The sequence below is a fragment of the Accipiter gentilis genome, chromosome 15, assembly GCF_929443795.1.
Source record: "Accipiter gentilis chromosome 15, bAccGen1.1, whole genome shotgun sequence".
Classification (NCBI taxonomy): domain Eukaryota; kingdom Metazoa; phylum Chordata; class Aves; order Accipitriformes; family Accipitridae; genus Astur; species Astur gentilis.
In genome coordinates this window covers 12701187-12726849 of record NC_064894.1, presented here as the reverse complement: position 1 = coordinate 12726849, position 25663 = coordinate 12701187, and the positions used below count along the sequence as shown (strand labels likewise).

Here is a 25663-nt window from a genome sequence, read left to right as displayed (position 1 = left end):
TGCGAAATTGTCCATTTTCTGATCCAGTCATGTCCACTAAGAAATAAGCTGTATGTATTTGGAGCAGTAATTGCATCAGAGCAGCAGCTGATTGCTTCCATGTTTATCGGCCAAAACATCAACATAGCTACACATTTATACAAACTAACGGAAGTCAATTTTAATGCCGCTTCACAGCATTTGTAGTTGTCAAGCCACTAGCCAACAGTTCTAGAAAATGTTTTCATTTACCTGAGGTTTCACAAATAAGACTGTAGATTTACATACAGTACATTTTGCATATATGTATCAAAATTCTTGTTGGAGACATAAATTACAAACAATGGTACAAAACCACTCCAAGCCAACCTTTGTTCAACAAGAACATATGCGTGTGAATTTTACAGTTTTATTTTTTGCATTACTCTTACAGTAAGCAAACTATTTAGTTTATACAAAATAAACCCAGAGTTTTATATAGTTAAAAAAATCATCTTTGGCTAAACAAAGCTCTCTATTTTTATACATATATTTATATATATACACACATCAGATATTTTACATGACCACGTAGGAACCTGTACACATACTTACAATAGACAGAACATTAAAAAAGTTTCATAATTTACAAAAAAGGAATCCAAGTCAGAACCAAACCAGTCAAACCCTGCCACCCCCATCACCTGTACAGATAAGTAAATCAACACAGACAAGGAATAAACAACTTTGTAATAAAATACTGCCTGCTTCTTTGAGACAGAGGAAGCACTTAAGTGCAGAGAAACTACTTCCCAAGTGCAGAGAAACTACTTCCCTCAGTGCCTTCAGTACTGTGCACATTCTGATCTCTAATGATATGGTTAAAAGAATACTGTTAGTAGAGCCTGATTTTTCCACAAACATGAATGCTACTCTGCTAACTGACTATTCTGAGAACAGATTCAGTTAGATTTAAATCTCAAAAAAGTACACAATTGCCACAAATGTTCATTAAGAACAAGCATGGGTAGGTATACAAATCCCCCCTGAAATCACTAGGTGCTGCTGGCGTAGCATGGAAGATGACACTTGATCATCAAAAGCAAATGTTTTAGAAGCAAGCACATAAGACGGAAGACTGCCAGAACTGACATCATCACCTACTCAAGTCATTCCTTGTAACAGTTTCCAGAGCACTGCCTAAAACAAGGACGACGCACCGTCTGGCAGCATGACAATCCATTCCATAGGTCACGTTTACAATACTCCAAAGGCGTTGGTGGCAACATCACTGACAAATTACCCGATGGTTTATTAGAATGAGAAGTCTGTCCCATTCGTTGGAGAGGGAGCAAAAAAACATTATGCTGAAACTGAAGAAGTGGTCATTGGATTCTGAAAAAAAGCCAATTTAATCCAAGTTGAAAGGCTCTTAAATGAAGTCTAACTAAACGTAGCAGATATTCTGACTAAATACAGCAATTCCGATCCTCAATAAAGAAGAAAAACTCAAACATCAATGAATTCACAATACAAAAAACCTGTGCAACTTCCAGGAATGTTTCCTAGGGGGAATTAAAAAAAAAACAAAAACACAAAAACAAACGCTTTTTAGAAATTTGGGATAAAGCAGCAATATATGAGATATGTGTGTCTATACATATATATACATACACACTTTTAGTATGTACTAGTAAAACTGGAAGCAGTTATAAGAGTTCTTTAAAATAGAACATAATGAATTTCTAATATACTAAACAATTTGTAAAGATAGATACAATTGCTGTCAAAACATGCCAAGTTGACAAGCTTTTGAAACTGCTTGTTTTTACAGAAAAGTTTTTCTCCTGGTTAGTAAGTATAAAGTCACATTTTATAAAACTGTAAAGGTCTGTTTCTAAATTAATTTTAAAAAGACAATCACTTGTCAGTTTTTATATTTTTTTTTTAAGAAAAACATAATGTTCGTTATGTTGAAGACCTAAATTAAGTACCTTTCCCAGATGTAATCTGGAGCAGAAAAACACATTAGCCTTTTCCGATGCAAAAAAAAAAAAAAAATTTTGAAAAAAATTCCAATACATTTTTCACAGAAAAAAAGTCCCAACTATTCAAAATTCAATACCAAGTCCTTTTAAATATCATCAGAACTGCAAAATGTTTTTAACTACAGACAGTTCTTTGTAAATTAGTATACATTATGGCATTTCATGATTTAAAAGAAACTGAAAAACTGGTCACTGTATTAACGACTGGCTTCACTCTCTCACAGAGGTTGGGACTCATTTAATTTGACTTCAGAAATCAGAAAGTTAGGGGTCTAGACTAGGCAACTGGCTTAGGTTTTCTCCATTGTCAAGGACGACAGATGGGTACCCTCAAAGAGAAACTCATTCGTCTCTGTTGAACACTGGAGTCATTAGAAATGGCTTAGATAACGTGCTTAAAGTTGAAGACAAACCCTACGCTCCATGCCAGATTCTCTCCTTGAAACCTCCTATAAGCAACTGAAAAAGCAGCAAGAATGACCTATTGCTTACCATCAGAATCCAATTACTAGATAAGCAGCTTTTGGAATCATTGCTATCATTGCCCTGCCTTATTTTAAAAGAGAAAGGCCTAACTTCTTAAAATATGTTTCAAGGTAACCAAGATGACATACCTGTCATTTTCCAGGATTATCCATCAACTGGATTCCAAAGCACTCTTATTTTTTAAAATCATAGTTTGACATCGCCATACACAGTACTTCTGACAAGTTAAGCAAGGGCCACCATTTTCACTTGACTGCATGTCCTTTTCTTTGCTTATAGAACACATTTAACCAACAGGGGATGTCACCCCCTTGAAGTGATACTGCTCCATTTGTACATGCCCATTCTTTCCTAGCCAGTTTGTTTGTAAAGTTCCCTCTGTCTTATTCTGACAAAGCACTTCAGAGGACACATGGACAGGGAAGTAAATAATTTAACAGTGCATCAGATTTACCAAACTTAGTACGCCCCACTGATCCCATCATTTGAATGCAGTGGTTGTAGTCCATCACTGCTGGTAACAGCTAAAACCCTGTAACCATGAAGCAACTTGGTGGTAAGTTTACTTGCACTTGGATTTCTTGAACAGCTTCATTAACTGCTTGAATCTTTCTGAAACCTAATGGAGGACAAAAAAAGACATATCATTAAGGCCCCACACTTCCATACCTGCCAAGAAAGACTGATCTGACAGCATAAAGGTTTTTAAAGAGACCACTATTTTGTTTTTTATTTGCTTCCAATAAATTTTAGTGGGAGAATTTTAGGAGCACCATTAACAAGTTACTTGTATGTAGGAAGTCTTCCTATACATGTGACATCCGGAACAGCCTCCAGGTTAACCAGAGACCTAGAGCCAACTACTGGTTTAACACAGGTTCCCTTACAACAAGGAGAAAAAAAATGAAGGCTTCAAAGTCAATTAGACTTGAATTTTGCCAGGTGTAATTGTGAGTAACATTCAAATGTGAGGACAAGAGCTTATTCTGTACTCCACAAAAAGCACAGTTTATTGGTTATGTTCCACCCTCTTGTACAACTACTGCTTCAGGTATTTATGGGTCATCATGGAGTAATTTGCCTACTAAGGATTTTACAAAACTGGTCTGTAGATGAGAGTCAAACATCTTTTTGCTGAGCTGTCCTGGTTTCAGCTGGGAACTGAATTAATTGTCTTCCCAGTAGCTGGTATAGTGCTATGTTTTTGAGTTCGGTATGAGAAGAATGTTGATAACACACTGATGTTTTCAGTTGTTGCTAAGTAATGTTTAGACTAAGTCAAGGTTTTTTCAGCTTCTCACGTCCAGCCAGCAAGAAGGCTGGAGGGCACAAGAAGTTGGGAGGGGACACAGCCAGGGCAGCTGACCCAAAGTGGCCAAAGGGGTATTCCATACCATGTGATGTCACATCCAGTATATAAACTGGGGGGAGTGGGGGTGGGGGGGTCACCAGTCAGGGACTAACTGGACGTCGGTCGGCGGGTGGTGAGCAATTGCATTGTGCATCGCTTGTATATTCCAATCCTTTTATTATTACTGTCATTTTATTTGTGTTATCATTATCATTATTAGTTTCTTCTTTTCTGTTCTATTAAAGCGTTCTTATCTCAATCCACGAGTTTCACTTTTTTCTTCCCAATTCTCTCCCCCCATCCCACTGTGTGTATGTGTGGGGGGGAAGTGAGTGAGCGACTGCGTGGTGCTTCGTGGCTGGCTGGGGTTAAACCACAACATGAGCATAGCTACAGCTTACATAGTGACCTCATTCAATTGTAAGTTAGTATTTCTTATTGCTACATGCATCTTGCTATAGTGTATCTATCATCCACCGAATACCTAACCGGAAAAAGTGGCATAAATGCACAGATAACACTGTTTTATCCAATCATCCACCCCAACAGCTTCTAAAACCCGCAAAGACTCTGTAACGATACAGCACAACATCCTAAAAGCCAAACTCCGAGCACGCAGGATTTCCTAACTTAGTCAAATGGGTGTTTCTCTTTTTAGATTTGCAGGATAGACACTAAGATAGCAATTCAAGAAGAGTACAAAGTTATATGCAAACCTCTGGAAATATTCTACATCAATTTGATGTTTGTGTCTTTTGACATTTCTTAATTAAAAAGTGAAAGAAAAAATGAAACATTTTCATGAAAAACGTCTCTTCTGCAAAATCTTGGTATTTTTTTTTCCAGCTCTAATTTTAATCCTTTCCTAATTTATTAAATGTGTGCAAAGGCTTTGGGCCTTTCTTTATCTAAGTGCTGATTCAACAATAGAAACAATCCTGTTGTTCCTGACTTATGATTGGACACAGCAGTTTCAAGGTACCAATTAAACAGGTTACTGAAGAATCCCTGGACCATAATATCCCTATAATGTCTATTTTTAAAAATTAACAACTGGGAGAATCTAAGATTCTTTTTCAAGAACCCCCCAACAAAAGACACGAGGAAAAAACAACTCCAAACTAGCAGAAGATCTCCGAAGTTTTTTGTTCAACTGCAATCATAAATGTAGCAACATAGTTGTTATCAAAATAAGAATGATAGCACCTACCTGATTTGGGCTTTTGTTCAGCCTAGTGGCTAAGGAAACAAAGGTTCTGCTCGACGGTCCTTTTCTCTGACATTCCAGTAAAATTTCTCGGTCATCATTTCTATAGCAAAAATGCATTTTAAAAATATTAATACATATATACGTGTACATGCACACGAACAAAAAAAAAAACCCCAAACATACGGGCATATATAAAATTCTGAGTATTTCCAAACTACGGAACATGAGTTCAAACAGCAGCAATGAATTTATGGAGGATCCTCCCCTCTACCAGCACAGAATAACAGAGTCATTATAAGCAAGTGGTAGTGGACATTATGCTACCCTATTAGGAAGGGCAGGATTATCACAACAGAGTTAGCCCAAAACCAAAGTCATCAAAAGAGTTTTAAGCTTCTAAAGCAGACATTTAAACTTGAATTGAAAAGAACTCATAAATTCAACAGTAGTTCTAGGCAGACTTGCCTCAGTTTGCATGGCTAGGTAGCAGCTATCACCTAAGGCCCACTGTCATTCAAAGATGAAACAGAGACGTGTTTGACTTCTGTAAGTGGCTTAATGTATCAAACACACTCAGAGCACATCTACTGTTCACATGAGAATAAAGGACCAGGAGTCTATTCTTAAGCGTGTCACCGATTTGCGGTTTGTCTCATTAATGAATTTAGGTATATGTGAAATGTATAAAGACACAGTCATTATACAGCAGCTACTATGTATCTTTGGTTGAAACCTGCCATATTCCAATAAGTTATATTTAATTTCCTCTATTGCAAAGACAAACATAATGACTAGTTATTTAAATAAACTTTGTTTTTTTGCATAGTTCAAAGATGGACGAAGACTGTGACACAGAAAACCTAGTCATATTCATAAGGAAAACTGTAATAATCTCTTCCAGTCTCATTGGTTTGCATGTTAAAAATCGTATTAGCTTTTTTCTGTGAAGGAGTTTATTTTCTTTGAAAATGCTACCTAGAAACTTACTTTATATCTGAACTATTGCTCAGAAAAGTCTATCCTGAAAATTTTAGGAGTCCCTTTATAAAGTGTTGATTATATCAAGTTGTAGCAAGGACAGTTAACTGCTCACTACAGTTTCTTAAGGATAGCAATACACAATAACTTGTATCTTTGACACATACCATCACCTCATTTGTCACCCGCATCCTACTAACTGGAATATATGGGCTGAATGGTTGACTAGTACATTTCTGCAGATTGAGCAGTGTAGACCCCAAAACAGAAAACATGTTTGCTCTCATGCCTTGTCTCAGTGGGGGAAATCTTTAGCTGCTCTCCTTTACCCAGTCACCAATGCTTCCGAGCCTTGCAGGAACATCAGAGACCTGCATCCCCTACCAAGCCTGGCTGGAAATTTTGGACAGGAAATGGGCAGGGGAAACAAAAATTACAGATAGTGCAATATAGTAGGTCTTGTTACCTTAGCATATAAGCTTTAAAAACAAAAGCAAAAAGTACTCTTGTTTTGGGAGACCTGGGTAAGCGATGGAATTCGTTATGAAGTATGGAAGTCACCTTCTTTAAGGCAAATCTGATTTAACCTACCTAAGAAATGACTAAAAGTTGTTCTCTTCCAAAGGCTGCTAACAGGATTACATGAATCAGTTAATCTCTTAAATTTGTTTTCCACTGGACAACTGTTACAGAAAAAGGATAAAATAGACTTTGGCACCTTTCAGTGGTACTTTAAGAGAAGACAATCTCATAAAGCCATCCTCCACAGATAAAGGAGGCTCCCACTCCACTATTTACAGGATGTAGAGCTACCGAGTAACTTCAGCCATCAGCTAAATATCCTTTTCTTCCCACTTTTCAGTATATCATGTAGTTTAAAATAAACCTAGAACAATCAAACAGATCAAATCAGAAATTACCTCGTCCAGGAAACTACTACTTCTCCCTTCTTTTTAATGATGTTTTTGGCATACAGACTAGGTGATGATGCAGATGAAGCCAAAGGAGAAGAGTCTTTGTTCTGCTGCAACTCATTCTTCTTACTGGAACATTGTTTGGGAGCTGAATTTACCTCTTCAGACTTCACATCACTTGCATCACTCCCTTCACCTGCTGATTCAGTTTCTTTTCGTTGCCTTTTTGAGTTGTAATTCTCTCTGACAGCCTCCTTTTTCCTTTTTTTACTAACTTTATCATCTATACTTATCTGGCATCCTATATCAGTATTTGATTTTGTTTCAAGATTACCTTCACCTGCCACAGTCTCATTGGAAAGCTCTTCCGTTAAGTCTATAAATGCATCAGAGCACTCTTCCAGTTCTTCCTTTTTATCACCGATTTCTGAGTTTCCTGTAGAATTTTCCTGAGTCCTGTTATCTGCAGTGAATTCCACCGCATGACATGAAGTTTCACTAACAATATCATCTGTTAAGTCTATGTATGACTCTATACCGCATCCAGCGGGAAAAGAAGCTTGAGATCTAACATGCATTTCAGTTATGTTTTCAGATACTTTCAATTTGTGTGCCTGAGATTGCTCAGAGCCTTTATCCAGGCTTTCAGTTTCATGGCTCTCTGTGTTTGAAGATTTTCTACACAGTGCAAGCAACCCAGCAGTTTCTTCCTTTCCAATACTATTATGTGACTCTCTTAGAGGCTGAGGTAAGGCAGGATTTTGTTCTTGTCCAGTGCTGACATGAGGCAACTGATTTGTCTTAACCAGATCAGGTTTGAGAGTTTCTTGCACAGTAGCTGCTGTGGCACTCTGACCGTCCTTTTCTTTTTCCCTACTTCTCATTTCTTCTTTTTCAATCTTGGTTGAGGATGCCCGTGCCTCCTTCACTGGAGCCACCTGATCAGATGCTGGTGAGGTAGATGGCACCGCACGCCTAATCTTTACAATAAAGTGATCATTGGATTTCTCCATGATCACTGCTTGCATTGGTAGGCTGGGGCGACACTGAAAACCAGGAGCAACAGGCCGACTTGTCCACGATGAAGAACAACTTGATTTACTGCTTGAGTTATCAGATTCTAAAGCCAAATGAATGTCTTGTTCAGTGGCATCCTCCTCTTCAAGAAGGGCATCTTCACTGTAATGTGCGCTGAGAACACCCTCGGGAGTTGAGCTAGAATTATTCTCAGGTTTTAGGAAGCTGAGGTGAGCATCTGATTTCAAAGGTGATGGAATAGTTAAGGAAACAGCCAAATCTTCAAGGAGGACAGAAGAAACAATTGATTTATTCTTTTGTAAATTGCATTCATCTTCTTTGCATGCAGCTGCATTTGTAGGAACCTCAAACATACAGCTTTCATCTAATACATCTGGATCAACAGACATCTGAAGCCTAGATGCTAAAGAGGGAGCTCTTACAGGTGAAACAGTAGGTGAGGTAATATCCTCTACTGGTCGAGATTCCACACAAGCCTCCTTTGGAGCAAGCTCTTGCACCAGTCCAGCAGCATTACTTCTGCATTTATGACTGTCTAAAACCTGTTTTTCTGGAGTCCTGAATTCCCACTCATTTCTGTCAATATTGCCACCATTTTTTTCCAAAAGATCAGAACCTTGCAATAAGCTTTTGAAAATTTCACCCATTTGAGCATCACTTACAAGATTAAACGTAAGACTGGACGCTTGTTGTTCTGTGAGAAGCTCATAACCAAGATCAGACTTGTTAGCATCTCTGGATAGCTGGAATCCTTCCTTTTCATATTTTACGTTCTTCAGTGGAGTGAGAGTGCTTTGCAAATTATTCTCTTTAGAGAGATGCACTTTGGTTTGGGAATTCCTCGTGTTATCAATGGAGTTAAGACATTTTGTAAAGGCAGTTTTTGGCACATCTGTTTTATTTTTCTCATGGTGACACTTACGTCGTTGATAATCCACAATTTGCTTCGAAAGGATATATTCTTCAGGCTTTTGAGATCTGGGTTTCAGGGACTTTTTTCTAGATCTTTGCACATAATTTTTATGACTGATCTTGTGTTTTTGCTTTCCTGCTCTTTCAAACTTCCCTTCCTCACTCTCATTTCCCACATTTCCCACATCACATAGTTTTATTATAATTCTCCTTATCTTTTCAAATAAGTAATCAAGTTGTTCATCTACAAATTTCCATAACTGTTTTTTCATATCTGATACTTGTTGTTCAAAAAGACGGTCCACTATTGCATTCTTTTTAACTTGCTTAAGTTTGGATTCTATAATATCACAGACATTCAATTTTAATGTCTCACCTAGTGTAGACATCTTGGAAAAGTTCAAGTATTTTACTAATGATGTAAAATTTATGATACCAGATTCTATAATTCTGTGAAAATGCTGAACTGGGAAGCGTACCTTAAACTTCATATAATTTTTCCTCATCTGTTTTCGTATAGCTCTTAGCATCTGCATGATTTCTTGTACATTTGAAGGCTCAACAATAACATGAACTATTTTTTCAAGACAAGCAATGCTTACAGTTTTATTTTTCTTCATATCTTTCGAAGATCTGAAAGTCTGATTTTTATGCCTCTCTCTGTTCTTCTTTGTACTTACTTTCACAGAAACAAATTTTCCATTATCTTCATTGCAATGCACAGGTTTATTCTTTTGATTCTGCGGACTGCTGGTCAAATTTCGTGTCTCAGGAGAAGCTTTTGGTCTTGACTTTTTTGTCTTTTCAGAGCCTCTTTCTGGCTTAGATTTTTCTTCATCTTCATCGCTACTTATTATTTCTCCTTCTTCTATTTCATCTGAAGAGATACTCAGCTGGGACTCCATCTCTAAGTGTTCATCAGACATGCTAACTGGCTTTTGATTTTCTTTGTTTACCTCCTTTGACAAATTCTTCGAGGGACAGACGACAACAGTACTTTCAGGAATTAAATCTATAAAAGAAAAGTTTGCTAATCACCACAAAGAATGCAATTATAAACAGACATTTTCAGAAAAACCTGGAAGATTCTCTTCTGTAAAGTGACTGTTCAGAACTGTTTGTCTGAAACTGACAACAACAACTGAAGAAGTTTGAGCGATAACAAGATTGGGTCATTTGCTTCAGTAGCTGCTAGTTTAAGGGATTTTTCTGAACTTCAGAGGGCCAATAAGACCTCAACATTTCACCAGAAACATGTGATCTCTCTCACAAATATATCCATTGAAACCAGAAAAATCTAGCAGTTTCCACCAGTTTTGAACTTCTTTCCATTTACTTTAACAAGTTTTCTGAACACTGCACAAGCTGAATGTTAACTTTAACATCATTATGGACTAACATTTACATACAATAGGTGGCTTTTTCTTTTAACAGTTTCACAACAAAAACAAAATGAGAAGAACAAATGACCTACTAATGTTTGCATTCAACTATCTTTTCCAGGGCTGATAAAAAGGTTGAGTCTTTCAATAAACTGACCTACTAAACAAAAAAGAGTACTAGGTACTGCACACATGATAAAACCCCTATTTCAGTTTTTGATACATTTAAGATTACCAGCGCTGTAACTAAGCAGAACAGCACAAAAAGCTTTTTTCTTAGAAATTTTGGAGAAAGCCTCCAGTTCAGGCTCCTGAATGACAGGAATGAGGAATGACATATGTGAGAGAAAAGGCTAAAGTTCGGCCAAATGTAGTACGCCTTACTCTGCCTCACAAAGAAGTTTATTAAACGTTTTATATTTTTGAGATATCATTAAATATGTATTTAATCATTATTTAAAATTCAAAACATGCTATTTTGTTTAAGAAAAAAAAGCAATTACAGTTAGCTACAAAGCAGCATGTTACAAAAGATGAAAAGACAAGCTCATTTCCATTGTACAAAAATTCCACTGAAGTGCGTATGTATTGATTAATGAGATTTGCAGTTAATTTTAGGCTTGCTGGGCACTCTAGTTAATAAACCACTCATGTTCAATAGCCATAGATTAGACTGCTTAATGACCTCTAACAAACATTTAATCTCATAAAAGATCATATATAAATTCATCTCCATAAAAAATGAACTTGTGGTTTAACACTTCAAAGCAACATTTGAAAATGTTTACTTTATACAGATTCTACAGGAGCAAAAACATATTCTATCACTGCCTCCATTTCAGTTCTGCAAGGATCAATACCTTCTCAAACTAATCACTTCAATATTTTGAGAAACCAAAGTATAAAATGAAAGTGGTCAAACTATAATATTTATCTATGTACCCTTGTCCCGCAGAACAGCAGAAAGGCGAGTACTGAATTTCAAGGACAAGAGAAACTATAGCCTCCTGTCAATTTAACTGATGCAGAACATTTGATACCTATCATTCATTAGATCACAAAGACAACTAGGTTTCTAACTTCAGAGCTGAAAATCACTGCTTTGGAATTTAGTAGCAAGTTCTGGACAGGATGGATTTGTCTAATTAGTAACTCAGGAAAACACTACGAAATTAGAGAAATACTTTTATTTGATGTTCATCTACTCTAATCCCAAAACTCTTGTGCTCCCCCAGATATTTCAAAGAACATAAAGTACTGCAGGAATGAAATATAAACTGCTAAAGGAATTTACACTTAAAGAGAGTAGCTGTCTCAAGCACGAGAGACAGAATTCCAGAGTAAACCACACTAAGATTTCCAAAAAGACATAAGGATTATGGTCTGTAATATAAGAAAAAGGATTTAAATGCCGCTCTACCATTCCGCTTCTAGTAGGAAATCTAACCTTCCAAGAAAACTTTTTAGTAGTTGCAGCAGGACATTACAGGAAGTTAAATTCACAGAAGTAAAAGATTTAAACTTTGGGTCACCCATCTTCTCTTCCTGTGAGTGCTCTCATTGCATTTTATCTCCCTGACATCTTATTTAGGAGTTAGCTCTTACTTCATTAATGATAAATCCTAATGTCCTATTTGTTTTACTTTTCCCCACCAACTGACTCACAGTTACAAAATATATATATAATAATTCACACTGAAATTAATTCAAATGGAAAGCACAGCCTTCTCTTAGCTGACTTTCCTAGAAATTAAGTCTCAGGTACTCTCCAGCTATCTCACGAATAACTACTTGAAAGAATATGATCCTAAGTAACCTTTGCTGCTACAATTTCAGAGAAAAACCTAATGAGACCTACTCAGACCTAACCGCAATTAAGAAACCTATATGTTTTGGTTTTTTTTAAAGTTAGTATGTAACTCTTATTTCAACCACTTATCTGTAAGTAGTGACAAACTCCAATTTTTCTAGCACTAATGTTCAATTGGCTACAGTCCTGGCTACACTGTTAAATGGTTCTAGTACAAACAAAAAGGACCACTGAGGCTTATACAGCTTAAGAGGAAACAATCTATGCTTTTGAGAATGCAGTTAAAAGAAGTCATTTCTGCTTTCCATGAATGGATCATCTTAGCCTTTATGTAGAAAATAGAATATACATAAACAAATACCTTTGTTATAACTCTTCACAAGACCTTTGCAGGGACTTTCCATCTTAAGTGCTTTAGCCAAGGGTCGCATTGGACTGTTCAGTGGGCTGATTGCCTTTGGAATATACCTCAAGTGATTGAGATCAATACTCAGTATTGAGCTGTCATCATCAACAGGAACTGGGTTAATCTCTCTTTCTTTAGTTCTAGGATACATCTCACCACTAAGAGAAGATGCTGCAGTACTGATTTCAGTTAGGTCTGGCTCCAGATCACAAGCATTCTGGTCAACTAATGGTTCATCCTTATCGGTTAATGTAGTTCCGTCAAGTGACCGAGATGTACTCATATTCATTTCACAGATACCCTTTTCCTCAACGGGACACTCAACATCTGCAGCCAAGTGATTGTTGTCCTTCACTACTTCCATTAAAGAGTCTGGTTTTGTTTTGCTAATATCATCTGTCACATCACAGGACTTCAGGACACCAGAACTTTTGGCTTCCAAGTCAAGGTTTTGAGAGCCATGTTGGTCTGCTGAGCTTTCTATGTCAGCAGCTAGCCTTGTTTTATCTTCCTCTTTCTTCTCTGTTATGGACTCTGGAAGGGCTCCCATACTTTCACTGGCAGGTTCAGACTGTGCCACTTCTGCTGCTGGTACACTATCATCCTCTACGACGCCCGCTGTCACAGGCAAGTTTTCACACTCTGCCAAACTCCCTGCCACCTCCAGGGGCAAAGATTCAGGGCGATTCAGATCCTTCACTGCCACTGCTGTTGCTGAGGCTTCCAATTCAACCATATCACAAGCCTCTGCTGCTTCTGACAACGTTTCAGCCTGCATCTCAACAGGAACCAGTACTTCTGCTGCTCCTGGCAAGGCTTGGGGCTGTACCTGACCCACTTCTGCTTCTAGTAAGGTTTCTGAGCTCATTTCATCAGTTGCCACTGCTGGCAATGCTTCAGACTGTGCTGGGTCTGCTGCTGCTACTTTCAAGGCTTTATTTTCAGAATTGACAGAAACAGGCAGTGCTAGTTCCACATTGCTTTGAGCTGTGAAGTCCAGAACTTGTAGTGTTGAATTAGTTTGCTCTGTGGGACCACAGTTAATAGGATGGGCAGAATCTAACAGTTCTGCCTGCAGCATGAGCTCTGTACTTCCCTCAGCAGTGGCCTGTTGGGAAGGTGGTTTAAATCCATCCGTTGGAGAGAGACATTGTTTCTTAGCAGGAGAAAGAGTTAAATTTAGCTTTTCCATAAAGCTAAGTTTTAAGTCTTTGCTCTTTGTCCCAGTGTGATCATCTTTAGTTTTGGGAACTTTATGGTCTTTTAAGCTATCTGCTACTCTGGATGTTTCTTCTAGCTTATAGGACTTGTTTCTTTCACTTTTTGCAACATCTGTACCTTTCTTGGATTCTTTTGCAGATTGGTGTGATATCTCTTTTGCAACTCTTCTTTCATTTCTAAAATGTCTATTTTCATCCTGATTCTCTCTTTCTCTTTTCCTTTTTTCTTCAGTTCTGTGTCTTTCTGATTTGGAATGTGCTGTTTCCCATTCATACCTACTACTATTTTCCTTCAAGCATGCATATTTATGCTCTCTGCTGTTGGAATTAGGTGAAGTCCTTCCTTCTCGAGCAGTATGATCATTTGCTCCCCTGTCTCTCTTGCAGTCAATGTCTTTTCCTTTTCTAGACTCTTCCACACGACATTTACGTGATTCATGAAGACTCTTTGAATGTTCATTCTTCGAGTGTGGACTGCTTCCTCTACCAGATCTCCTTGGCTGCTCTTGTAGCTTTTCATTTGGTTTTTTTAGGCCAGCATTTTTTTCATCTTTATCGTGTGTTTTAATGTCTTTTTTTAATACATTTTGTGATCTCTCATCAGCATACAATTCACCTCTTGTTTGAAATCTGTCTTTACCAGTAGTTTGTTTCTCCCAGGAAGAAACACCCCTTTCTACTCTTCTTTCTATACTTGGACTGCATTTGAGTTTCACACTCTGACTTTTTTGTAGCAACTCATTTTTACTGGCCTTCTCTGAAAGGCTTTTCAGCTTTTGCTGAGGATCTGAATTCCCCTCTTCACTGTCACCATTGCTTCCGGTGCTCTGATGTACTTCTCTTTTGTATTTGTTGACATTTCCCCTACTGTACTGTTCACTACTTCTAATTTCTTTTCTTTCCTTTCTGTTATCCTTGTTGGAACTATGGTCATAGTTCGGTAGACACGTATGAGTACCATCGTTGCAGAGCTCATCAGGAGGGTATCTCAGTAAATATGGAGTGTTTCTTTTTTCAGAGCTAGACTTCCCATTGTCTGTATTATGAGATGAGTAACTGTGGTATGTATCTTTTAAACAGTCATTTTTCATTCTATGCTCCATCTTTATATTGTCACCTAATTCAGAAGGTCTGAATTTAGAATCTTTTGTTTTACACATCTCAGAGCACCTTCCATTGGTTGATCCTGGAAGGTATGTTCTGGTGAAACTACTTCGATGATTGGGAAATTCTGATAGCCTGTTTATAAAAAGAAAAAAAAAAGTTACATTATCTTTAAATGTATTTAAACATAACTAAAGCTGAACTGCAATGAATCCATATATCTCTAAAAAATTTTCATGCTTTCTTTCAGCTTCAAGCTGAAAAAAAGGTGGGATAAAAATAGAAGTTTAATAGTTTCAAATAGCACATAGAAAAAGAATGTAATTTGTATACAGACATATTTTCCAAATGAAATTCATCTAAAGAAAAAGCAAGATCTGTGGAAAAATACTGTATTGGGTCTAATTAACAATTTCAGTAATTCAAATTAGTATTTCATTGTCCAGCAATAAAAAGCCTTTCCCTATGAAAAAAATTGTTCTTTACATCATTAGTGATTTAAAAAAAATAATAATTAGAAAAAGAGCAATTCAATAGTTTACTATTTGGTAAACTGGCAGCCAAAAGAATAGGTATAACGTGACTGTTTACCCAGTAAACAAATAAGTTACCATATTTGGAACCTGCTGCAAGCTACAGAAAACAAGTAGTCAATTACAATAATCAAGCCTCATTAAGGCCACATGCTACTGCTGCAAAGTCATCATAATAAAAAGAAAAAAATTAAATTAAAAAGGGCACATGTAGCCTGGATGGCCTGAATTCTTACTCATTACTGACAGAACTTGTCAAAGTTGCCTCATCCGAAGAAAAAACCCCAAACAAAAAACAAGCAAAAAAACCCAAATAAAAAACCAAACAAACCCCCCCCAAACAAAGAAACCCCCCCAAAAAATCCCAACCACCAAAAAAAAAACCAACCCAAAAGAAACAGACACTTTTCTGTCATATTTAACAATTCATTAAAATGACATGATTCAAGACAATGGCAACATTCTTAAATACTCTCCGCTATCTAAAAAGAATAATTGTGTCTAATCCATACAGAGGGAAACATAAATAAAAGTCACACCACCAAATGATGGCAGCAAACCACCAAATGTATGGCTCCTTTTTAGAGAGTCAAGGGTAAAGTGGCTGCTACACACAGACATTCGGTTTTGGCCTGAAATTCTATGCTGATTCAGCATCCAGTTGTAAGGAATCACTTCCAAGTGCAAATAATAATTCCATATTTATGTCCAATACAAAATGGGGTTAGTTTTGCTTTATAAAACTGAACACTTCCTATGGGCCAATACAGTAAATTTAAATATGTAATGATCAGCTTATACAACTGACTCTACTCCAAAAATCTGATATTGTGATGTAAGCTGAATGTTGAACTGAAACAATGCTGCAGCTGTTGCAATCCAAAACCCTTTCCTATATTTCGGTTGAATTTTGAACTATACTGACAAGTTTTTTCCAAGCTTTAGGCTGGCTATTAAATCTGCATAGATGTTTGATGAATGTAATTGTATCCAAGTGGGGGCTTGGGGTTTTTTTTAAGTTTGTTTTGATTTTTGGTTTTTTTTTGAGATAAGCACTAACAATTCCCCTCAAAGATATTATCTCTGAAGTAGTCTTTACAGAAAGGGAGATTGCCTAAGATGAACTAATTTATTATAGACCATGCAGCAGACAAGGTGTGCTTCTAAGACTTCAGAGTGCCACCTTCCCCACAATTTTCCATGATGGATGCCTCCAAAATATCTCGATAAAAATACCTTGTTTGTAAATTTTCATCACTTTCAGAAGGTATTGCAACGGAGTTTGTAAACTCTTTAATGAGGTTGAGTATGCAAAGCAAGAAAGTATTTTTCAAACAATTTAATTTGAAACCCAGAATACTACACTCAGAGATGTGAAAATGACAGCTATTGTGTTAAAGCCAATCAGCTGAAAGAATTATACATATTAAAATCTCTTGACCTCCATCAGATCGTATCTGGTAATTTTCTGTATTTATGAAAAAAAAATAAAAATTGCATGGTTAAAATGCATACTCTATAGCTAGCTAGAGGGTATAACATCAAATGAACTTCTTTATGACACCTTTTGGAGCAAGAAAATATCAAATGGTCAAACCGAAAAACAAACAAACCATTGATGTGGCTGATGTCACACAAGTGACAAGCAGGTGACCTTGTGAAAAGCTAGGGGTCCTGAATCTTGGGACTCCTGCTCTGGTTTCAAGTGGTTCAGAAACCTTACATTCAGATATTTTCCCATCTATACTTCAGTATTTTCAACTCCTTGCAGTAAGACTAGTAGTACACAGAAATTACCAAGAATTCTCTAGCTGCTATCCCCCACCACTGGAGACAAGGCTTTCATATCTTGCCATGAAAACACTATATAGTCTCTTTATTTATTTTCATTTGTTGTGTGAAAAGTTCCATGGAATTCATGTCTGAGACCATAAAACACTAGTTCTGAAGCTAAACTGTGTAAAGTAATATCTGCTTTGAAACATGCAAGATGGTTAGATAACACACCAGGAATGGGCAATTAAACAAAACAAATGAAAAAAGAATTCAGGCAAATAGTCACCATTTGGATTCCTCCTTGTTTTCTTAATTAGAAACCAAAGACCTCATCAAGCAAAGAAGATACTTATCTACTTCCTCTGTACCAGTACTAAACCACACAAACAATTCTTTACTAAGTAATGATTTTCTTTATTAGTTTTACTTAAAATACACATGAAAGTTTCTTACAAGTCTATAAACATGATCAGACAAAAAGCATGTTTCCAGTTCCACTGAACTGAACTGTACCTTTGATGGAGATTACTGATTTCTTCATCCTTACGGTTAATTTCCACTCTTGCTGTTTTGATAAGTGCTGAAATGTTCTTTTTGAGAGCTTGGTTTTCATTCTGTAGGATGACATTCTATTTTAAATATACATCAAAAAAAGAGAGCAACAGAGAGAGGGGGAGAGAGAAAAAGAACAAGAATTAGCTTGGGTATCCAAACACGTAATGAAAAACAGTGCAAGACAAGCATTAGAAAACGTCCCTTCGTATGCAAACTGACAGTAAAAGATACAGAAACTGTTCTGGAGAAGTCAGAATTAAGTCAGAACTATTGAGATCCAAAGGAGCTCTTTTTTTTTCTTTTCCTTCTTTTTTTAAACATCACTCACAATTAGGCTCCTCTTTGTGTTCCTAGTAATTTTTTAAGATGTTTTAAGCACACAATTTATTAAAACTGAAATATGCCATAAACCAAGTAAGTATAGAGCTAAAAAATTATAATCCACCACTTTACTTCATTCTTTCATTCAATTTATTGTTTTCCTGGTCACTGTGCCAAATGAGAGATGCAGCTTTTAAGTACTTTCAGAGAATTTTATTTATTTCAAGGTATCAAAACCAACTTTGGGTGCTCTATCATTCTAACATGTCCAGATCTGATATTCTAGAACCTATGTGTCAATCCTAGAGATAGCCCGTTCTCTTAATAATTGTTCTCAGCAAAGCCTGCTCAGAAAGGCAGACAAGTTTTGCAGAGAATACAGAAGTGTCACAGGGCAGAAGCTGCTTAGCATTGCAAAGCATAGAACCTTTGGGACTTACGTGGAATACACGATAGAGCATGTTGCAGAATTGCCCAAGATAATCTGACTATATAGAATGGCACAGCATGTAGATACTAGCTCAAGTCGAAGAGCAGTTCAGCCTTGGCACTATGCTCAAAGCAATGCAGACATCCTCTTCTAGTTCTAATGACAGCTCAGGTACCTTTGCAACCCTCTCCCTAATGCTTTAAACACCTATTTTTTAAAAAGCAAGATAACTGGATACCTTTCTGATAATTATTCATGTGACATGCTTTTTTTCTAATTAAGGAGACAGAAGATAGCTTTTAAGCAACTAAAGCGTTACTGCACGCAACATCATGAAACAAGTGAATTTACCTACTGATTTTGTCAGTAGGCTATCCTAGCAACTATCATAGGCGGAACAAGCTCCTAGCACCTACAGAGGTGTTTTACTAACCATCCACATGATGGATCAGTTCTGGAAAGCATCTAAAATTAACTCTCTCTCAAAGCAATATTCAGTTTGCTTTACATAAATCATGACAATGTTGCCCTTTGAACTACAGTACCTGTGCCTGTATTTCCTTAAATTTCTTCATCAACTCTTTGATTTGCTGCTGACATTTTCCATATTCTGCCTGCAACTGTCAGAGAGAAGAATTCACAGCACAGAAGTGGACTTAATTACACAGAAAAGTTACTCCAAAGATTTATAGTCAGTTAACACAGTAATGTATATTACAAAGCTCTGTGTTTTTTTCCAGAAGTAACATATTAAAGCCATATTAAAACAAAAAGTTTCAATATGCTCCAACAGGTATACAAGTCTCTAAAACATCACAAACACTCAGATAAGAGGAAATTTATGTGTGCTTGCCCAACAGTAATAGGCTAGAGAGTTACAGGAAGCCATGTTATTGTGAAATTAAAGACATGATTATCAAGGAGCAGGAGTTCTCAGAGCCCTACAGATGCGGACTTGCTTGTCAGATTTTATATAATACAAAATAGATAAGGAAAAACACAACAAAAAGTTACTACAAACAAGCCTGTACTACAAAAATAAGACTGCAAAGGACATAATCCTGTTGAGATCACAAAATTAAATAAAATACATTTGGCATGAGCCCTTCTTTAAAAGTAGATGGTGACAAAACTTTCACAGAAGAATGGACAACTTCCCTATTGTCAAACTTAGCAGTCAACTACTTTCAAACTTTCAAAGTGACATTTTCATCACTTAGTAGACTCCTGGAGGTTTTGCTTCTGCTTCTTCTATAGTATATTATATCTGTGGATGTCTGTCCCTTTTATGCCAAAGCTCAAGTTAGTTAAGATGCATCTTATGGACCAGGACAGGTGATGCTACATGAATAAGTGTTCTGCTGGTTTGCTAGAAGCAGTAATCTGCTGCATAGTTATCTTCAGTCTCAAGGACTGTAAGATTAATCCATGACCTATCTGCTTTAATCTGGTAAAATTTGTTGGGAGAAACGTCAAGACTAGCTTTGTATCAGGCGTCTGAACAGATATTTAACTAGAAGGAAGTTACAGTACATTTTCCTATAATGTAGCTGATACATGAACTGCATGCAAAGGATGTTTAATGAGAACAGACCATGCATGTCACAGAGTGAGAGATTCACTTCTTCTGATAAACATGTTGGCATAACAGTTTATTAGCACACTCTTGTTTTTCACTTACTTAAAAACAGTTTCCCTATTTTTCCAATAATGTGAGCATACTGACAACATTCTTTGCACTTTACACAAGAAAATTTGGAACAAAAAACCTCCAAAACACCAGAATTATTTTTGTCACATTAGTGCACACCTCGTTGTAGGATGCTTCCTTTGCAGTCCCTTCTTCAATTAATATCTCATCAAATAAATTTAAGCTGTTTCCACCTGGTGTAGAATTTGGAGCAGAATTGTCTGTAGAAAGAAAAAACACATGATCTTATCTGGAGAAATTCCTATGCTGTATTTCAACATTTATGTTAGTTTTATTGGAAATACTTGATCCAATTTATATAGACATAAAAAGTAACGATGAAAACTAAAGCTCAACTGAAAATACTTTGTTAGAAAAATTAAGATATACAGGACACCTAACAACAAAGATAGATGCATTTTATGACTGTCTAATAAGTTGGTTTAGGTCAAAGGAAAACTAACTCACAGTAAATCTACCTAATTCACAAAGCAAGAAGGGATACACCTTAGCAGTGATCTGAGGTTCCACAATTCCAGAGCCACTGGATAGCAGAAAGCTAGAATAAATATGTACATCCTACAATACATTCAGCTTTTAGCCAGACTTCACCTTGGAAACATTTGCAGTTGAAAAATATTGTTGAGAAGATTACTCAGATGCCAATGACCCACACATTCACGAATACAGATCAAATGATCAGAATCAAATGGCATTACTGTTAAGTTGGTATGAGGTTGAATACCATGCTGCTTGTGTTGAATAAACGTTCTTTGCTGCTTTATGTTCTCACAAACGTAAACTCCCTAGCATTAGTTCCAAAGAAATTAAAGAAAACAAAACAAAACAAAACCAAAAACCAACCCAACACCCAAACACCCAATTATTTAGATAATGGTCCTTTTTCCTCAAATACACATCCACCAAATGTTCACCAAATACACATTACTGACAGGACCTGACTAATGGCATCCCTGAAATATAGATCCATTTGCAGACAAATAAATGAAGTTAGCTATCAAAGCTGCGCTGCAATCCTTTGGACAATACCATAACGCAAAGAGCATTATTAACACAATGCAAGATGACATGCAAATAACATCTGTATAGAGCAAAAATCTCACCAATCCTCTTCTCAAATTTTAAAAAAAGGATCCCTCCGAACTAGACTATATAAAATGTTTGCATTGTGTTGTTATTCATCCTTGCATCTTTTACATTTACTAAACAATGCATCTCAGTATGTGAAACACAGACTTAGAGAATACTCTTATATGCTGTAACAAATACAAAGTGAAAAGAGAGAAAAAGATGTATAGATGCTTTATGTCTGTAGGATATAGCATAGCACTTCCACAAAAATTCAATAGCCTTACAGTAGTAAGGGCAGTAGAGAAACATTTGTTTAAATACTAGAAACAATATTTCATTAAACAGTACACTAAGACGCCTAAAAAAGAACGTGTGCTGAGTCAATTTCTCTCTTACCTTCAAAGAGGTTAAAAGAGGAAATTAATTTACATTAGCATGTGAAATTATTGAGAAAGTAACAAAAGGTTAAAAGGATCTACCAAATGTACTGTATCAGACAGAAAGTATGTTTTGGAGCTCTCACTGGGGATTTAGTCAACCGTGACTGTTGGTTCTGGTCCTGAAGCTATTTAAAAACCACAAAATAAAGGTGCTTCTTCCACGGTAAAATGTCCTGTATCAAGGCACAGATAGAATACTAAGGTTTCTCTGCTCCCCTTTATATTACAAAGTCTCTTAAAAGAGCCAGTATCACATGAAAACTAGCTTATAATCATTCAGCTAATGGATTTAAGAATTCTCTGCTGTATTTATACAGTGTAACATATATGTTTTGAATTTAAACAAGCAGCTCACCAGCTACATGTAAACTTACAGCTAACTGTTGTTTTACTTGAAACCAGCCTAAGAAGCACAGAGACTCTATAATGCTCCAAGCCAAGCAGCAAGATACAATCAACCTACCAGGGACTGTCAAACCATTGTCCAAGCCATCGTAAATATCCACGGAGCTCTCATCACCTTCCTTGAAAGGGGAAGCTTCGACTAATGCAAAAAAAAAAAAAAAAAAAAAAAAAAAAAAAGAAGAAAAAAAAAGAGCCAAAGTAAACATTTAGTAAGCTCCAACCTATAACTTTCCCATAAAGTGAGTGTAGCTGTGATCCTAGACCAGTGGAGAGTAGTAAAAGTAGTAGCACAGAATTTTACTCAGCCAGCTACTGCTACTGTGGAGAAAAGATCTTTATTTCACCAGTAAGCAGAGTCTTGTAAGATCAATACCCAAATACTTTAACAACTGTGCATGAAGCAAATGATATGGCTTTAAGTACAAATAAATTTTAAAATTATAAACTAAGTCAACTTGATCTGAATTTGAAACTGTTTTCTAGAATACACTGAATACAAAAGTTATACAACTCAGAAACAAAAATAAAAGAATTAGTATGATAAAGCCACTACTGTTAAAAGAAACATTTCTCACTAAACAGAAAGTATTGTAACAGTCTGTATCACAGTTCAAAAAATTTGCTTTAGTATTACCATCCATTCACACACTAACTGGTTCTGTAAAAGTATTTTAATCTAAATTTCCTCAGTCTCTCTTCATGTCTTTTTCCAATGTCTCATCGCTCTTGTCTCCTCTATGCGAATCTCTCCAGTTTGGCAACAAATATTATTACTATAAAGAAAACTATCAATATCCACACTCCTTCTGAGGCTGGGAATCTCACAAATATGCATCAGATCAATCAACTGTGGAGCTGGAAATAATGTTAGAGTACCTTGATTGCTGGTACTATACCAGATGATAGTGCATTTGCTCTTACAAATAGCAAACAAAGGAACAATCCTCCTAACCATCCAAATACACTCTTCATTAAGAAACAGTGGAGGTGAAATTATACACCGTAAAACACAGGGGAGAGACCAGTTCCAGGCATCCCCTCAAAACACACCAGAAATCCAAAGTACACAGTTATGGTTTAAAATCCAAACTTACTGATAGAATATGGCTTACAATGATACCGTGCCAGGACCATTTAATTACAGTTGAAGCTCATCAGTGTTTGCCCCAACTTAAATTGTTTCCATTTTGTTTCCCAAGTTATTTTTGGACCTATTTATTTTGATAAGACTACGTTATTTCCCTGCAGAACAGAAAGTAATCTAACACATCTTACCACCGTAGCGGATATCAAACAGTCCCAGTCCATCCTCATCTGCTGCCATGATACAAACTCCCTATGGCTTCCCCATCTACGAGTAAAATGTCAGAGGAAAGACAACAGGTTAATTGACAATTTCAGAACAACATCATAAGACAGAAGCATCTTGAAATAAGCCAATTACACCTGAGCTACCTGTGGCCCCTTCTCTTCAACAAAATCCAACACTAGACTGAGAAAACTCTTACACCAAGACAACAAATGTAGAGCTCTGTCAAGAAAAGTAGGAAATTATCTGTCCTGTAAATAAGCATTCTGAAGAAGACTTTCAGCTGTACCTTTTATTCATACGCGTAGAATAAGTTCCTAAAAAGAAAGTTCGGTATGAAAACAAGCACCGCATTCTATGAACTGCTTGTCTGAACGTCTATCGTAAGCAGTTAAAATACTCTGATTTGATAATTCTGAGCTCTTCTCCGCTGACCATTTAAGAGCAAGTTTCCCCCGTCTGACACCACCAACCAAACCAATAACGAGCGGCAGCAGCCAAGAAACAGGCTGCCTGCCAAGGCGTAGAGCGATGCTCGGCCACAGGACGCACGGTATCCGCCACGACAGTTACCGCAGAAGGACTTTACAGGCACACGCGCTTGTGGCACGGAGACACGAGCACCTCCGAGGCGAGAGCAGCAGCCTGCAACACCGAGGGACCCGCTGCGTCGAAAAGAAGAGCTCGGGGATAAAAAAAAAAAAAAAAAAAAAGCTCGGCCGCCGGGACAAGCGGCGAGCGGCAGCCTGCCAGTCCAGAGCCAGCGGCCCTACCCCACTCCCCAGGCCTTACCCTCCCTGCACGGGCGGGAAGGGGCTCCCGCCCGCCCCAATTCCTGTCACGGCGGAAGCGCCCGGGACCTCCCGGGGGTCAGGGCGGGACAGCCGCCGCCCGCGGCCCGGGAGCGGCACCCCAGCCGCCGCCGCCCGGCTGGCACCCCGCGCCCAGCCGCCGGCGGACCGGGGCGGGAGGGCTGCGCCCGCGGGAAGGGGCCGGCGGGAGAACCCGGGGTGGGCCAGGCCGGGCCGAACCGGGCGGCGGGATCCGCGCAGGGCTGCTGGGGAAGGGGCGCGGCACCCGCGCGGGGCGAGGCGGCGCCGAGCCCCCCGCCGGGCCGGCGGCGGAGGAGGAGGAGAAGGGACGGAAGGGGAGGGAGGAGGAAGGCTCCGCTCGGCAGGCCGACACGGCCCCCGGCCCTCACTCACCGGTCAGCCGCCGCGCCGCGGCCCGCCGCCCCCGGCCCGCGACACCCCGCAGATCGTCGCCGCCGCCGCCGCCACTGCCCCGCAGGCCGGGCGCCGAGGAGGCGGGGCTCCCGGGCGCGGCAGCCAACGGCCGCAGACGCACGGCGCGTCCCCGGCCGCGACGTCGGCAAAACCCGCCCCCCGGCCTGAAGCAGTTGGCGCCAAAGCGAGGAGCGTGAGGCGGCCGCGCCCCGCCCCCTCGCCATCGTCCCGCCCCTCCCCGGCCGCGCGCCCCAGGCTCAGCCCGGCCCCTTTCCTCAGCCTCAGGCGCCCGGCCCCGAGCGCGGGAAGTCGCGCTGCCCCACGGAGGCCGGGCCGGGCCGGATTCCCGCCCGCCCCCCCCCCTCCGCAAAGGAGGCCCGTGCCGCGGCCTCCCGTAAAGGCTGTGGCGGGGGGGACGGGGCGTGGACTGTGCTGAAGGGCACAGCCGCAGGAGTGACCCGTTCGCTCACCTGGTGCGAGTTGGGCACGGAGGGCCGTGCCCCGCTGCTGCGGTGGGGTGGCCGTGAGGCAGCTCCGACGGCTCTCCCGGGAAGCCCGAGGTTCAAGTCCGGCTCCCGCCCTCAGCGAGCCCGCTGTCAGACCCCTCTGGAAGCATCGTTCGTGCCTTAGATCCGCGCACGGGCTTCGCCGGCTGGCTGCGGCCGGCCAGGGGAGTTGGGGAGGGTGACGCGGAAACGCTAACGTAATGCCGGCCGCCTTCCTCCCGAACCTGAACCACCTGTTTGGGTTAGTCACCGCCCGCGCTCGCCCTCGGTCAGGACTCCCGGACTGCTGCCGTGACCTAGATTCGAAGGGCTTGAGGGCGAGCACCGTGGCTTGCGGCCCTCGAGCAGGCCCGCAGCGGCAACGGCCGTTAACGCTCCGGGAAGCAGGGAAGAGGCAGGACGAGGAGGCAGCGGGGCGCGGGGAGCTTCCAGCGCCCTGAGGAAGCGGGAGAGAGACTTCGCGCCGCTGCCGGACGGCGCCCCGCAACCGCCCGAGGCGGGGGAGAGCGCTCCGCGGCGGGGGCGGCTCCGGGAGACTACACCTCCCGGCGTGCAGTAAGGCG

General features: G+C 39.3%; 1 protein-coding gene across 3 annotated transcripts; it reads right to left on the bottom strand.

Moving 5' to 3' along the window:
* Positions 1-79: 79 nt before the first annotated feature.
* CASP8AP2 (caspase 8 associated protein 2) lies at positions 80-25613 on the bottom strand. Of its 3 annotated transcripts, XR_007508267.1 has the most exons (11): positions 25065-25613; positions 23335-23410; positions 22118-22198; positions 20243-20343; positions 18978-19052; positions 17640-17755; positions 12449-14952; positions 6952-9907; positions 5054-5153; positions 2621-3111; positions 81-1353 (listed from the first exon to the last, which is right to left on the bottom strand). XR_007508267.1 is itself a non-coding variant. In XM_049818333.1 (10 exons), the coding sequence occupies exons 2-10, from the start codon at positions 23381-23383 to the stop codon at positions 3055-3057; spliced, it is 6039 nt and encodes a 2012-aa protein (XP_049674290.1). In that variant the 5' UTR covers positions 23384-23410; positions 25065-25613; the 3' UTR covers positions 80-3054. The 3 variants fall into 3 exon arrangements, 2 of the variants coding, with proteins under 2 accessions (XP_049674290.1, XP_049674291.1); XM_049818333.1 differs by having other exon boundaries at positions 80-3111; XM_049818334.1 differs by lacking the exon at positions 25065-25613 and adding an exon at positions 24574-24643 and having other exon boundaries at positions 80-3111.
* Between the last annotated feature and the right edge of the window lie 50 nt (positions 25614-25663).

Coding starts and splice junctions, on each gene's coding strand:
- CASP8AP2 (XM_049818333.1), bottom strand. CDS start 23,383: ATGGCAGCAGATGAGGATGGACTGGGACTGTTTGATATCCGCTACGGT. Junction 14,953..17,639: donor ATCAGTAATCTCCATCAAAG/GTACAGTTCAGT, acceptor TTTTATAAACAG/GCTATCAGAATTTCCCAATC. Junction 5,154..6,951: donor GTAGTAGTTTCCTGGACGAG/GTAATTTCTGAT, acceptor TTTTTGCTATAG/AAATGATGACCGAGAAATTT.